The sequence below is a fragment of the Nyctereutes procyonoides genome, unplaced genomic scaffold (genome assembly GCF_905146905.1).
Source record: "Nyctereutes procyonoides isolate TBG_1078 unplaced genomic scaffold, NYPRO_anot_genome, whole genome shotgun sequence".
NCBI classification, from domain to species: domain Eukaryota; kingdom Metazoa; phylum Chordata; class Mammalia; order Carnivora; family Canidae; genus Nyctereutes; species Nyctereutes procyonoides.
This window is the reverse complement of record NW_026575125.1, coordinates 16,162,774-16,177,810: the sequence shown is the minus strand read 5'-3', so window position 1 is coordinate 16,177,810 and position 15,037 is coordinate 16,162,774. Positions and strand designations below refer to the sequence as shown.

The 15,037-nt window shown below is 36.3% G+C and overlaps 1 protein-coding gene across 7 annotated transcripts in view; it reads left to right on the top strand.

Annotated features, from left to right (window-relative positions):
* The window catches only part of RPS6KA3 (ribosomal protein S6 kinase A3), a 111,082-nt gene that overhangs the window by 44,435 nt on the left and 51,610 nt on the right, over positions 1-15,037 (top strand). For 6 of the 7 annotated variants that reach the window (XM_055338222.1, XM_055338225.1, XM_055338224.1 and 3 more), the window contains one exon: positions 12,575-12,691. In XM_055338222.1, coding sequence (XP_055194197.1) covers positions 12,575-12,691 — 117 coding nt within the window. Of the gene's footprint in view, positions 1-3,357; positions 3,478-12,574; positions 12,692-15,037 lie in introns of those variants that run through there. The other variant, XM_055338223.1, reaches the window with a different exon arrangement.

The window sequence follows — 15,037 nt, the reverse complement described above, 5'->3', positions numbered from 1 at the left end:
TTTTCCCACTGCAGTAGCAGAGTTGACAGAGCCCATATGGCCTGTAAAGCCAAAAACACTTACTGTCTGGCCCTTTACAGAAAAAAGTGATAATATGTATAGTAATATTCAAGTGTGTATATGTGTGTATAAGAAAAAGACTGGAAAGCAAAGCACCCAGAATAGTGATTTTTTTTAAATTTTTCTCCTTGTTTATTATTCAAGTTTTCTGTAATGGACATGTATACTTTTAATAATAAAGTTTACTTTTTAAAAAATTTTATTTATTCATGAGAGAAACAGAGAGAGAGAGGCAGAGACATAGGCAGAGGGAGAAGCAGGCTCCATGTAGGGAGCCCGACGTGGGACTTGATCCCAGGTCTCCAGGATCACGCCCTGGGCTGAATGCAGTGCCAAACTGCTGAGCCACCCGGGCTGCCCCTAAAGTTTACTTTTTAAACAATAAGATAAACATTAAAACCAGTAAGAGACAAGAATAAAGAAAAGTTAGCTGAAATTTTAATAAGATAAATTTAAAGAAAGTCCAAAGAAGCAGGAAAAATATAAACAATAATATCTAGTTTCATGCACACAGCCACACAAATATTATCTGTTTCAGATTTTGGCATGTGATACTTCTTACTAAGGCAGCCATTATTTGAATTCCTACTATATGTTCTTTACTATGGGGATGCAAAGATAAGTATGGTGTCTGTTCTGAAGATAAATCTGGTAGGGGCAGAGGCATGTGCTTTTTAACTGTATCAGTGCCATAAGCAATGTACCAGAGGGCCTTAAGCACATTCATTTTTGGTTAGGAGATAGTTTGCACCCATATAAAGCTGTTGCTCAGTGATGAGTTGTAATATGATTATAAGGGATTCCAATCATGTGAACTAGTCTTTTAACTTTATTTATGGTGCCTTTTCATGTAGAGAAGTTTTTGAATTTTATAATAAAATCTATACTGTTATTTTCCTTTATGGCTTCTGCATTTCCCAGACAAGTAGCCAAATGTCCTAACATCTCCATCAGATGTAAAGTGTCACATTTATTCTTTTATTCCTTTTTTTCGCTCTGTTTATCTTTTACACAGTTGGTACCACACTGCTTTCATTAAGGTAGCATTTCAACTCAGGGAGACTTATTTTGGATTTTGGTATCTGAAATATCGCACCATTTTCTTAGTGCTAATATTAAAAAGCACACAACAAAATGTGACTGTTAACCTGAGCATCAGTAGTCATTAAAGCCAATTTAGACTAACCCCTTAAATTCAAAGGGCTTTGGTGGCTTCTTAAGTATTACTTCAATAAAGTTGATAAGTGCTGTATATAGAGACACTCCTATTTTGTTTTGTATGTCTTAATCAGTTGCACAGTAGCCATGCTGTTTGCTGCTTCTTGACATTCTTAAAAGGCATCTCATGTTCAGACTGCAGTTTTATATTAGGTGGTTGTCCTAACCATGCTGCCCTTTTGAGCATTTGTAAGGAGCTAAACATATATAGAACATTATAGAACATAGCCGCAAAAATTTGATATGGCAGGAAGGGCCCTGGCCTTTCAAATGGCACCTATAGCACCTAATGGACACTCTGTTTGCTCAGTAAAGTAGTGTTAAAGTGAGCTTCCATTATAGATGGCTCCATCATCAGATATGTGCCTGCTTTGATCATGGTTCCTTTATCCAGAAAACTAGCTGATCATTTTTGGTGTTTTCTGAAGATTCTTCAGGTTTTATGTTTTTGTTTTTAATCAATTAATTAACATATGGTGTATTTTTAGTTTCATAGGTAGAGTTTAGTGATTCATCAGTTATATATAACACCCAGTGCTCATTACATCAAACTCGCTCCTTAATGCCCATCACCCAGTTATCCCATACCCCACCTACTTCCCCTCTAGCAACCCTGTTTGTTTCTATGGTTTGTCTCCCTCTAAGATTTCATCTTATTTTTCCCTCCCTTCCCCTGTGTTCATCTATTTGTTTCTTAAATTCCACATATGAGTGAAATCATATGATAATTGTCTTCAGGTTTTGAAAATTCAGTTATTTTATTAAATTCATATAGGTTATGTATATTAATGATTGATGTTTTTGTTGGTTCCACATAGGTTAAAGGCACATCAAGTAGAGCATTTTCCCACAGCTCTCAACGTTTCTATCCTTGGGTTTTGTTTAAATGCCACTATCTCAATGATCATATTCTGATTATTGGCATATTTTTAAAAATATTTTTCCATAATAAAAATACCTTAGAAGAAATTCTAGAGGCTGTTAGAGAATAAAATAGAGTAAGAGATTGTCTGGTAACTTAACCCCTCCTTTTACAGTTTGGTTTATTCCGTAAGTGTTCCTTTTGCTCACTGATAACCCAGGGGTTGGTCTTTCTTTTATTTTTTATAAAGATTTTATTTATTTATTTGAGCAAGAGAGCGCATGAGCAGGGTGAGGGGCAGAAGGCAGAGGGAGAAACAGACTCCCTGCTGAGCAGGGAGCCCAATGCTGGGCTGGATCTGGGGACTCGAAGATCATGACCTGAGCCAAAAGCAGACATTTAACCTACTGATCCACCCAGGTACCTCAGGTCTTTCTTTCTTTTTCTTCTTCTTCTTTTTTTTGTAGTATTTTTTTTATTAGAGTTCGATTTGCCAACATATAGTATAACACCCGTGCTCATCCCATCAAGTGCTCCCCTCAGTGCCCTTCTCTTAATTTAAATTTTATCAACTAGGATTTTTAGCTATGGACCTTGAAGTCTTTAACCTGGCCAATAATTGAAGTGTATAACCAGTGTGAATTTAAATATAATTTACTTTAACTTAAGACAGGAAGAATTTGTCCTTATATCACAATCAAAGTTTCTTGCATGTGATCATTTTCTTCCTGTAGTTATGAAACAATGCCTCATTGACAGGGAACACCCATGACTTGTCTATATATAACCTTAAAATAGTCTTGAGACTATCCTTCGGAGTGTGTATGTCAACATTACAAAGGGTAAAATTTCACATGTGCATCAATGACTTATTATTTTAATAGTGCTGATTAGTTCCATTTGCTTTTAAAGAGTTACATAGTTAAGAAATACTGGCATTTCTCAGGATCTGAAATAAAAAAATATTCATTTCACTGGTTGTGAAAATTGTCTAGATTGCTGGGAACCAGGAGTTAACATTTTAACAGGATTTTGCTATCAGCAAATCTGTTTTGGTTTCCTGTTCTGGCCTCCCTACCTATCAGCTACATAGTGCCCTCGCCATTACGTTTCTCCTTTCTTTTACCACAGGAAAATTGTCAGGCCTCTTTTTCTAGCATTTCAGGACCCGCCTGACAGGAAATTTTCTAATTGCCGGAACAGCTGGTAGGAGAAAACTTTGCAGGGGCTTGGCCTTCTCTTTCCAACCTAAGTTTTACGGTCAGAAATTCTTTTATCACCATCATGGTTTCGTAGCCATGTTTAAATTTTTGTCTTTTCGTGTTCGCTCTATACAGGTAAGTTTTGTTAAACTTCTGTAAAGACTAAAATGTTTTAGTAGGAGCTCAGTGTAATTATACTAATTAAACAATTATTTCATTTTATATATTCGTTTAAGAAGCTTTCCAAAATTCAAAACCAGTTTTTAAAGAACTTTTAAAGGATAGTATTTCTGTTTGCTAAAAGAAAGCCACTTAAGTATATTATTCGTTTCAACTGTATATTTTGTAAACTTATTTTTACATCGGCTTTTTTTACTGGTAGTTTTTATTTTGTCCATGTTTGTAATTTTGTATAATAAAACAGATGACAGTAACTCAGTATTAAACCAGGCATGAACAAAATTGTGAATTTACTAGTATTTAGGAGATTATTATAATGTAAGCAATATTTTGATGGGTTGGAAAATGTATTATTTTAGAGAGTGAAGAGCTTAAAGTCAGAGTTTTGTTGAAATTGACTCCTTTCAAATTTTGAAGTTTTTAATCAACTGTATTTAAGTAACTTTAAGTAATTTTATCTAACTTAGAGTAGGCACAGCTTTCAAAGCATTATTTTGTTAAAATGTGTTAGTGAATGATAATTTGCATTTTATTTCATCTAAAATTCTGCCAAATAAACTTGATATTTTGCCATGAGAATTGCGCTATCCTGCTGCTCTTTAAAGAGAATTTAATTTTTTGATTGGGATTCTCGATTAGGAGAAAACTGCTCTGTGTAGCAATGATTAGGAATGTTAGTCTGAAGAAAAGCAATGCTGGTTTCTCAAACATAGAAAGAAGAAGCTGGCTTGGAATACTCTTAGAGAATTTGGTTAAATGAAAAATGTTGAGCATATTTATCATCCATTAACAAATAAGTAAGTTGGATTTGGTCCAGTTGTATTCTGGAATACCTTAAAATGTGATTTTTTTTCCAGCATGGCTTGAATAACCAGCCTAAATTTTTATGTATCTAGATCATCTAAAAATTAACATCTTTTTAAAATTAAAAACTATGTATTATAGAACCTTAGGTATCTGTACAGAGATTAATACTTTAATTTTGAATTACATTCAAGAGGCAGATAAAGTATACGTTTTTCATTTGTAAGGTCTAATTTATGGTAGGCAAAAAAAAAGTTACATATCTATGGTTAGAAAAGAAAAGATTTATTTATTAGTTTTTACCAAAAAAAATTTAAATAATTTACTTCAAGTTCCAACCGTATTTTCTGACATTCAAAACAATTTAGAAAATACAAATGCCTTAAGAACACACTTCCTGACCCAAGGGAGAGCAGGAAAAAGGAAATTATGTATACAAGTCAGGGCATAATGCCAAAAGTTGAATCATCCTTTAAAATCAATTAATATCACCCAGTCTGTTTACTTAATGGTAGTGTGTTACAATATTAGGTTTTCTGTAACTCAAATAGACAGCATCGCTTTCTGTTCCTTTTCTTTAATCCCTTTACATTTTCAGAACAAAATTCCATCTTTTTCCTCTTGACTTAAAAAGGAAACATTAAGTTAATTTTTTCCCATTAAAGGGTGAACTTTAAGAACCATTTAAGAAGAAACCTACAGACCTCTTGGTGGTCCTGGAAAACAAATGAGGTGACTTTCTGTGTCACTGGAGGAACACTGAAAGGTCCACCTGTCCATGAATTTCTTCTGCCATTTTTCTGTGATGTCTAAAATGATACTCTTTACAGAATTCCTAAAATTATATATTTGTTAACTGACCTTGTTTTTTCTATGATAGGTCACATCTAAACAAGTATATATCCAATAATAAATCCTTGAAATCCTAGGTAAATTCCTAGAGAGCAGATACTCTTAGTATCAATAACACCTCACACACTATGTGGCTCATAATCTGAATTGCCTTCTAACAGAAAGGAATGGCCCTAAGAGAATATATCATAGATTAGAAACATTTCCATTAGGACCAGGCAATTAGGAAGAAGCAAAAGGACCAAAGTCTCCTGAATTTTAGTCTCCTCTTTACCTGTTCTTCTCTTCCTCTCTGATCCAAACACTGGTTTCCATGTGTGCTCCCACACTGACCTTTCCACTGGCTTGTCTCTGCTTGAGATACTCTTCCCCAAGATGGTTGACTCCATCACATCCTTCTGGTCTTTACTCAAATAGCACCTCTTCAGTAAAACCTGCAGTGATGGTTTTATTTAAAATTGCACACTTTCAAAAAAAATTGCAAGCTTTCCTTTTTATCCCTACACTTCTGATCCCTTTCACCCAACTTAGTATCTTTTTTCCATGGTAAAAAAGAATATGTATCTTGTTCTAACCTGAATATACCTATTCTTATCGCTTGGTTTCTCCCCAAAATGCCAGAGATTTTGGTCTATTTCATTTATTATATATCTCAGGCACCTAGAAGAGTGCTTGCTTGGCATGTATAAGGTACTCAATAAATAAATGTTTAAATGGATTAATGAATGACTTCCCATACATAGCTTGAGGGTATTGTACACCTAGGCTGGGGATGGCAAATATCCAAAAATAATGGGAGTGTAGACCAATGATACAGGGTTGTGATGGAGACAGTTGCCAACCTCACAGTTTTACCTACAACTAGAACTTTACTTATCAAATAAACATAGACTTTGTAAAAATAAAAATACAGAATCTACTATAATTTTTAGAAATATACAATGTAAGTTTCTTCGTGATGATGAATGGGCACATATCAATGTATCATTTAATATATACTTGGACGCCTGGGTGATTCAGTAGTTGAATGTCTGCCTTTGGCTCAGGGTGTGATCCTTGGTCTGGGTATTGAGTCTGGCATCGGGCTCCCCATGGGGAGACGGCTTCTCCCTCTGCCTATATCTCTGCCTCTCTCTCTCTGTGTCTCTCATAAATAAGTAAATTATATATATATACACACACAAACACACACACACACACACACATACTTGTGCCAGAGAATGTAAAAATATGTGAACCTCACAGGGGAATAATGGATCTAACTCAAATCTATGCTTGACTTCATTGACAAAATTCTTTTTCCATAAAATTATAGTTGCTTCACTGTGTACTTACAGGAAAAATACAATTTTACAAACTGTACTTTGTTTTAATGTAACAGACTTACTTTGGTAACAAGTGGTTTATTGGCAAGATCTGTTTGTCACATGCAAATGTCCATCCTTGGATTATCAGTGCCTTCAGAAATTTGATATTCCTCTCTGCACCCATCTCATTGGATTCTAGTTATGAGCTAGAAGAGCACATTGTTGCTTTTCTCCGTGTTGTTCAAGATTACTCAAGCTTTAGTATTGTCCTGGTTGAACCTCAAATTCATTTCAAAAATACCCATGGTCCCATAACTTGGAGAAACTGGTGACATTAAGCACAGTCTGGCATTGAGATACCAATCAAGGGTATTTTGCCTATACTCCTATGACTACATACACATAAAAGTAGATAGAAGGAAGGTAGCTTGCTTAATGTGATTAGTGAAAATTTAAACTTGGAAGGAACCCAAAAGCGTTAAAGATAAAACAGGGACAGATCTTTAGAAATTTTTAGGGTAAAAGGGTAGGGAATGGAGGAAGTTGCTGGGTTGTTTTTTTTTTTTTTTTTTAAGAAACATTGACAAAAGGAGCACTTACAAATTTATTTTAAAATAAGATTTGCCAGAATAAGAAATTCAGTATGAGGATGGGAAAATAAAAACCAAGGAAGTCTCTCAGAAAATAGAAAAAAGATAAGTGACATACAGGATTCAATCCCAGATATACAATACCTAACTAATAGAGAAATTGCAAAAAGACAAACCCTGAAAAATGGATGGAAGGAAATTATCAAAAGAAAAAAATGTTAGCATTGACACAGAAGAATTCAGGTCTCTAGATTATAAAGGCTTACCAACCATCTAGCATTCTAAGAGAAAGGAGACCCATATCTATCTCACTAGTGTGGAATTTCCGAAGTACAAGGACAGAGAAAATTCTTAGAGTCTGGAAAGAAAACAGTTCACCTTCCCAAAAAAATGTGTATATGGCTAGCATCACCCATCTCAGTAGCAGTCCTGGCTGCTAGAGGGCAGTGGACCATTAGCATCAACTTTCAAGGCCAGATTGCTTTTATTCTAGAATTTGGTACCAAGCCAAAGTGTACAAATGTGAAGACAAAGACATCTTCAGATGTGCAAGGTTCAGAAAACTTTTTTCCACATCACCTTTCTTAACAAGTTACAAGGGAGTAATCTTAGAAAGAGAAGGACATGGGAAACTGTGAATAGTGGGTTCGACCAGGGAAGCACTGAAAAGATATCTAGAGGTAATACCTATGCAGCAAAGCCTAGAGAACAACCTAATGGAGGGCTCTCAGAAGAATGGGAAGTATGGTAAAGGATTAAGGAAAAATTAAGACTAATGGTCAGATTAACCTTTCCCTCCCCCCAGGGATGATGGGGCTGTGATCCTAGCTCCAGGTGTAATCCCAGAGTTCTGGGATCAAGTCCCACATCAGGCCCCCCTCAGGGAGCCTGCTTCTCCTTCTGCCTCTGTCTCTGCCTCTCTCTGTATCTCTCATAAATAAATAAATAAAATCTTCAAAAAAAAGAAAAACATGTAAAAAAAATTATGGTCCCAATAGAACTCAGAGTAAAATGTATCATGAATTTAAGCATTTGATGAATTGTTGTTTTGTTTTGTTTTGAGTCCCTTTGGATTGTCTTGGAAGTCACTTTTATGGGCCCATATAAAAGGAAATTTAATGTACTTTCTAGCCAGGATGTAAACAATATATTGTCTTAAAAATGTGAATGCTGCTGTATAGGCCTGCTAAACAAACAAACAAGTAAATAAATAAATGGCTGTGGTGACAGCATGAAGGATTTGCTTGTAGTTACAGAAGAGAATGTTAATTTTTTAATATTAATAAAAACATAGGGAAGTTTGAGAGAAAAAAACGTATAGGCATTGTTAACCTCCTTTGTAAAGTGAGGAGTTAAGGGGCACCTAGGTGGCTCAATCATTTAAGCGTCCAGCTCTTGATTTCAGCTCAGGTTTTGATCTCAGAGTTGTGAGTTCAAGGCCCACGTGGGGCTCCACTCCTGGGTGGCTCAGTCAGTTAAGTGTCCAATTCTTGGTTTCAGCTCAGGTGGTGATCTCAGGGTCATGAGATTAAGCCCCACATCAGTTTCAGTGCTCATGGTGGAATCTGCTTGAGATTCTCTCTCTCCCACTCCCTCTGCCCCAACCCTCCTCATATTCTCTCTCTCTCTCTCCCTCTCCCAAATAAATAAATCTTGAAATAAACCAAAACAAAACAGTTAGGATTCTATACAACAGTAATAGAAAGAAGTTTATGTAAAAGTAATATAATTATCAAACAATCGGGAAGATGATGAAAGTGGTATGAGTGATTCCTTCATCTTACTTTAAATTAGCAGGCATTGTCTTTAATAAACCAAGAAATTATCAAAGTAAGTGCAGAAAGAACTTTTTTAAAAACCTGAGGAATGGGAGTGAGAAGAGACTTGAGTTTAATCATAAGGTATTCTGTCACTATTTGATTTGTCATCCATGTGCATGTATTACTTTGATTTTAAAAACAAAATGTTTGAGGAACAGGAAAGAACCCAGGTTGACAAAAGATTACGTGTAAGGCAGTGTTGGGAGAAAATACCATAAAAGTAAGTTGTAGCCATATTGTAGAGGGCCTCAAGTGCCAAGGTTAAGCAGTGCATTTAATTTATGAAAACTCAGGAGAGCTTTTGAGCACTCTGGTCATATGACTGGAGCTCTCATTTCAGAAAGTGAATTTGGCAGGAGGATGAAGTGGACTGGCATTGGCACAAAGGGGTCATTACGAGTAACCAAGTTTGTTTCAGTTTTCCACAGGAAAGGTAATTAAGGATTATACCTGGGCCATGCTATTGGAAATAGGAAAAGAAAGAAAGAAAGGTATTCCCATTACCATGTTTGATGCATAGTAGATGTTTTAGTATATGTTTGTTGAATGAAAGGGTCAAAGGGAGATTCTGTGTTTTTTGGTAACTTGTTGACATGAGAGGAAAGGAAGGCTTGAATAGTTACTGCTGTTTATTTTGAGGTCCATAACCTGATTGCAGCTCTCATTATGAGAATAAGACTTGATCTTCTATGCCTACTGCAAAATACAAAACATTTATAATTCAGTGATCCTTCCCTACCTGTGTTGCACCTTTGTGACATACAATTATAGTATGTATTTTTATGAAATAAAAGATGAAACAATATTGCAGTCTAAAATTACATCCCACTTACCCAAGAAAACTGGTAAGACATAGAATGTTATAGAGTAACATGATTTAAAGGCATAAATGGCTGTTAGATTCCAGTTAGGCTCTTGAACAGATAGTTTTTTCCATAGTAGGCTGACTGGTACATGTTAAAATCCAACCTGTGACCTTGGCCTTTTGAGTTTAAGTCTGTAATCCACTAGTCTCTAAAGTGTGATGTGACAGCACTTTGGGTTACAGAAAAGAAAGAGGAGAATTTCCATGTGTAATGTACATAATTTAGTAATAGAAAAAGTGTATATAATCTATAACGTATACAAATATTAGGTATATGCTTTTTTTTTTTTTTACTGATGAGGATATGCTACCAAAAGTTCAGAGACATTTCTCTAATCACTTTAGCTAACTGACCCCAAGAGTTACATACCAGTAGGGAATAAATGTGTATGTTCCTGTCATTGATCTTGGATGGAGAACCACAGAGGCTCTAACAGTCTCAGTGTGGTATAATGCTAAGAGCCTTGTTTTAGAAGTCAGAACCTGGAATTGAGCCATAAGTCTGCCAGTTATTGGCTTGTGATCTTTACTTAATCTCTTTAAACTTCAGATTGTATTCCAACCATTTGGCCTTTAAAAGATCTGTCAAATTTCTAGTGATGAATGGGGGAGTCTGTAGAGAATTCTGAGATGTTTTTGCTTGCTCTGAAGTATACTCCACCCTGTTATCAGCCCTTGCTAACATCAATATGTAGCCAAAGATTTGTTATAAAGCATACGTGTAAGATAACAGGTGAAAAAAGCACCTAATCCAGGCTTGGTACATGGTAGGTGCTTAATAAATATTTGCTGGATTTTGATCTAAGTCTTCCTTAATCAGTTCCACATATACAGTGTTCTTTGAAAGTTTTCTTAAAAGAATTTGGTAATTTGCTTCCTACCTTTCCTAATATAGCTACAAAGAGCTATCACTCTCGAGCCCCTATACACCGGTCTTATTTGCAGAGAAGGGTTGCACAGGAAGGGAGTAGAGTCTCAGAGTCAGGTAATGCTTGGTTCTACCCTAACACCTACTGCACAGGATGGTTATGAGAAATAAAGGAGATAGTGCATGTGAAATTACAAAATAAAGGACTAAACCATGTTAGAAGATTGTTTTATTGTTGCCACAGTTTTGAGAGCATCCAAAATGATTAAGTTGCCTAAGTAGTCACACAGTCTACACACTTAGGTCTTACAAAGTAAAATGGTGGAGCTGGATTCCTTTTTTGTCCTGTTACAGGAGCTTTTCTTCCTTTCAGTGCTCATTTTCAAAACCTGCCACATTAGGATACCTAGTATATCTTTTTAAAAACTGTGTAACTCTATATATAGCCAACATCCTATCTCAGAAAATGTTAGTTGAGCTCAAACATGCATATGGAACACAAAAATAATAAAAATAATTATTTGTGTACAACACATTCGATTCTACTAATACTTAGGCAATAGGAAAAAAATAACATGATAGGCAAAAAAAGAAATAGTCTTTGATAGGCTTATATTTCTGGTATTGTTGGGTTTTGCTTCATTGTTTTTGGCTGTAACCTATAATACTTGTCTTAATTAAATAAGGTGTACTTTATCTGCTAATCCCAGAGTGAATAAGTAATTGAAATTCTGTATATACCTACATATATTTTCAACCTTTCTTCATTTCTGATGCCTTCCCTCAGATATACTGAAGTATCCGCTGTCTAAAAATTCTTCTCTTAACCCTAAGACCTTCCACTGTTTCACTATGCTGAGTAGTAACTTCTTTCCTGTGTCTAATCCTCCATCCATATGTTAAATCTTTTTTGATTTTGTGTTTTAGAGTTATTGCCTTCTCCCCCTCTCAGATCTCAAGTAGTCCTCGAAACAGAAAGTAATTTATATATTTCCAACAAAATAAATTTCAGCATACTGATTCAAATGGCCTTGCTGAGGGTAGAAATCTCCATATTTGGGCAGCCAGGGTGGCTCAGCCGTTTAGCGCCGCCTTCAGTCCAGGGTGTGATCCTGGAGACCTATGTCAGGCCCCCTGCATAGAGCCTGCTTCTCCCTCTGCCTGTGTCTTTGCCTCTCTCACTCTCTGTGTCTCTCATGAATAAATAAATAAAATCTTAAAAAAAAAGAAATCACCATGTTTGCCTTGGAATATTTTTCAACCCCACTCTCCAATAAACATGATTTGTGTATGTGGAGGGGGACATGGTTCTACCTAATACCAGCACATGTCAGAACACAGCAAATTAGGGCAGCCCCAGTGACGCAGCGGTTTAGCACTGCACTCAGCCCAGGGCCTGATCCTGGAGACCTGGGATCGAGTCCCACATCAGGCTCCCTGCATGGAGCCTGCTTCTCCCTCTACCTGTCTCTCTGCCTCTCTCTCTCTCTGTCTGTCGTGAATAAATAAATAAATAAATCTTAAAAAAAAAAAGAACACAGCAAATTATTCTTTTGTGTTTTCAGACTTCTTTACACCCTCTGCCCTTATCCCATGAAACTATTCTAATTGTCTCCAATAGGAAGAATGAAGACTTGGAAACACCTCAGTGCTAATGTTAAGTAGAGGTTAAATTGGTTTTATGCAGTGGGCTGGTATCATTCTCTCTGACTTTTAACTTGAAAGTGTATTTGCAGGTCACATGGCTGGCTCAGTTGGTAGAGCATGCAACTCTTGATCTTGGGGTCACATGTTCAAGCCCCATGTTGGACATAGAGCTTACTTTAAAAATAATAATAATTGGAGGATTTCTAATATGATATGCTAAATTTATATTTCTTGATTTAGAGCTGGAGAAACTATCTCTAACTCTCTCCTCCCCCTTTTTATTTTTTTTATGTCAATAGGAAGAAGGCAGTATCAAAGAAATTGCGATCACACATCATGTAAAGGAAGGACATGAAAAGGCAGATCCTTCCCAATTTGAACTTTTAAAAGTATTAGGGCAGGGATCATTTGGAAAGGTAAGTCATGAGTGTGTGTGTTTTTAAAAAGTGTTTTTTTTTTTTTAGAATTTGTTCATACAGATGGAGAATGGAAATATTTTATGAAATATTACCAATCTCTGTTTAAGCAATGTTTCTCTCTTCTTAAATTTGTCACTATCACTAAGTTTGGGAAAGTGAATAAAGTCATTTAAAGGACACTGGAAATTTTCATAAATTGGCAGTAATCACTTCATATTTATTTTATCTTCAAGACCATGTGACCTCTCAATTGCATTTTGCAGATGTTTAAAATAAAAAATATTCCCCTGATAATCTTTTTGAGTCCTCATGTAAATTTGGAAGGTGATCTTGCCAGATACATTATAGCAATATATCCCAATCTTTCTTCCAGAGTATCCCTAATACCAGCAGAAAGTGAATGGTTACACCCATGGAATTAGGGTGGGGGATTACCACTATGAGTATGAAATTCTGGAGACTTACAAGTAATTTTCAAAATGAATGCAAAGGTTGCATTCTATTCAATGATATTCATGTTTGTTTTTAATATCAAAAATGTTTCCCAGAGCCACCAACTACAATTGGTCCAGAAGATGCAACATCATCATCATTTTCTTCAAATATTCCTTGTCCCCCTGCTGCATACCTCAGGACACTTTCTGTCCTCCTTTTTGAGAAGTACAGTATTATGATTACTACGATTTGATATAACTAATCCATTCCTCAGTAGGAGGAAGATTCTCCGACTGCATTCAACTTTCACATTGCAATGCTTCCTTACCACCTCCCCGTGATGAAACATCTGAAGATATTATGCTTTGCAAGCCCTCAAAACAACACCACTTTAGCTCCCTTGTGTGTTTTAGGGGGACTGTTTAGCAATTCTTGGCTAATATAGGTGATTTATTACATCTGTTAACCTCTTTTAAACTCAAAATGATGCTTTTGTTTCAAATATAGGGGTAAGTAGGCAGTAGAATGTAATGGTTGCAAGTTTAAGCTCTGGATCAGCCAGACATGGATTTTTTTTTCTTCTACTTACTTGTTATGTGTGCTTAAACAAGTTACTTAACCTCTTCAAGCCCTATTTTCCTTTCAGCCGTCATTAAATATTAAAATTCCTCAAGGTTCCATTCTAGGCTGCCTTCTCCTCACTCTATACTCCCTACTAATTATTTTCTCTATGCCCACTGTCTTAATTATAACCCACATACAGCTTTCCTAACAGATTTCTATCTCCAATCTAGATTGTGCCTCTAAGCTCTGAACTCTATGTACAGCTGCATATTTTTTTCTCTTCACATGACTCAAAGGCAGTTTAAACTCAACATGTCTACAACCAAAGTCATGATTTTCCCCTCCCCCCCAATCCTATCCTGTTTCACTTTTCTTTGCAACTGTGAATGGCATCCAGTTAAGCAAGCCAGAAACTTGGGAGGCATTTTTAACATATCGTTCCATGGCCCACCCTTTCCCCTTGCCTCTCACCACCAATGTGATCTATCAGCAAGTCCTACTGCGTTAAAGATTTCTCAAATCATGCCTGTCCTCTCCTTCTCCCCTGCCATTCCTCCATTCTATACCACTCCCATTTCTCCTTGGCCTGTTGAAGGAGGCTCCTAACTGGAACTTCCAAATTTATTCTTTCCTCAAGCCACTATTTACATGACAGCCAACAAGAGGTAATCTTATACTTCAGTAGCTTCCTTTAGCCTTTAGGATAAAGGCATACATACTCTTAAGATGGTTGAGGAGCCCCTTGTTCTGGTGCCTAGTGACCTCAACAACATCACTTTTGTATTTTTCACTACCTGTCTTCTGGCTACATTGGCCCTTTTTTTTTCTTAAGCCCCTGGCTCCATCCTACTAGAAAGCCTTTGCACATGTGCCTTCCTTTGCGTGAAACACTCCACCCCACCCCTTCTTCATCTTATTAATACCTTTCATGGTTATCATCTCAAAGAAGTCTTCTCTGCCATTCTGACTAGGTCATATCCCTGTATTTTACCCTGTCAGAACATTATACATGTCATCTTCACAGCACTCACCACAATTGCAGTTTTTCATTTGTGTAGTTGTTTGTTTATTGGCTATCTCCTCAACTAGACTATGTGTTCTTTCAGTGAGTGCAAGGGACATTCTTTGTGCCGTGTCTCAGCATTGAGCTGGTAGCACAATATCTAACATATAATTCTGGAAAGAAGTAATGAGTAACCGGGCTCCCTGCATGGAACCTGCTTCTCCCTCTGCCTGTGTCTCTGCCTCTCTCTCTGTGTCTCTCATGAATAAATAAATATTTTTTAAAAAACAGAAGTAATGAGTAAATAATAGTTCTGACCTCATAGGTTAGTAGTGAAAATT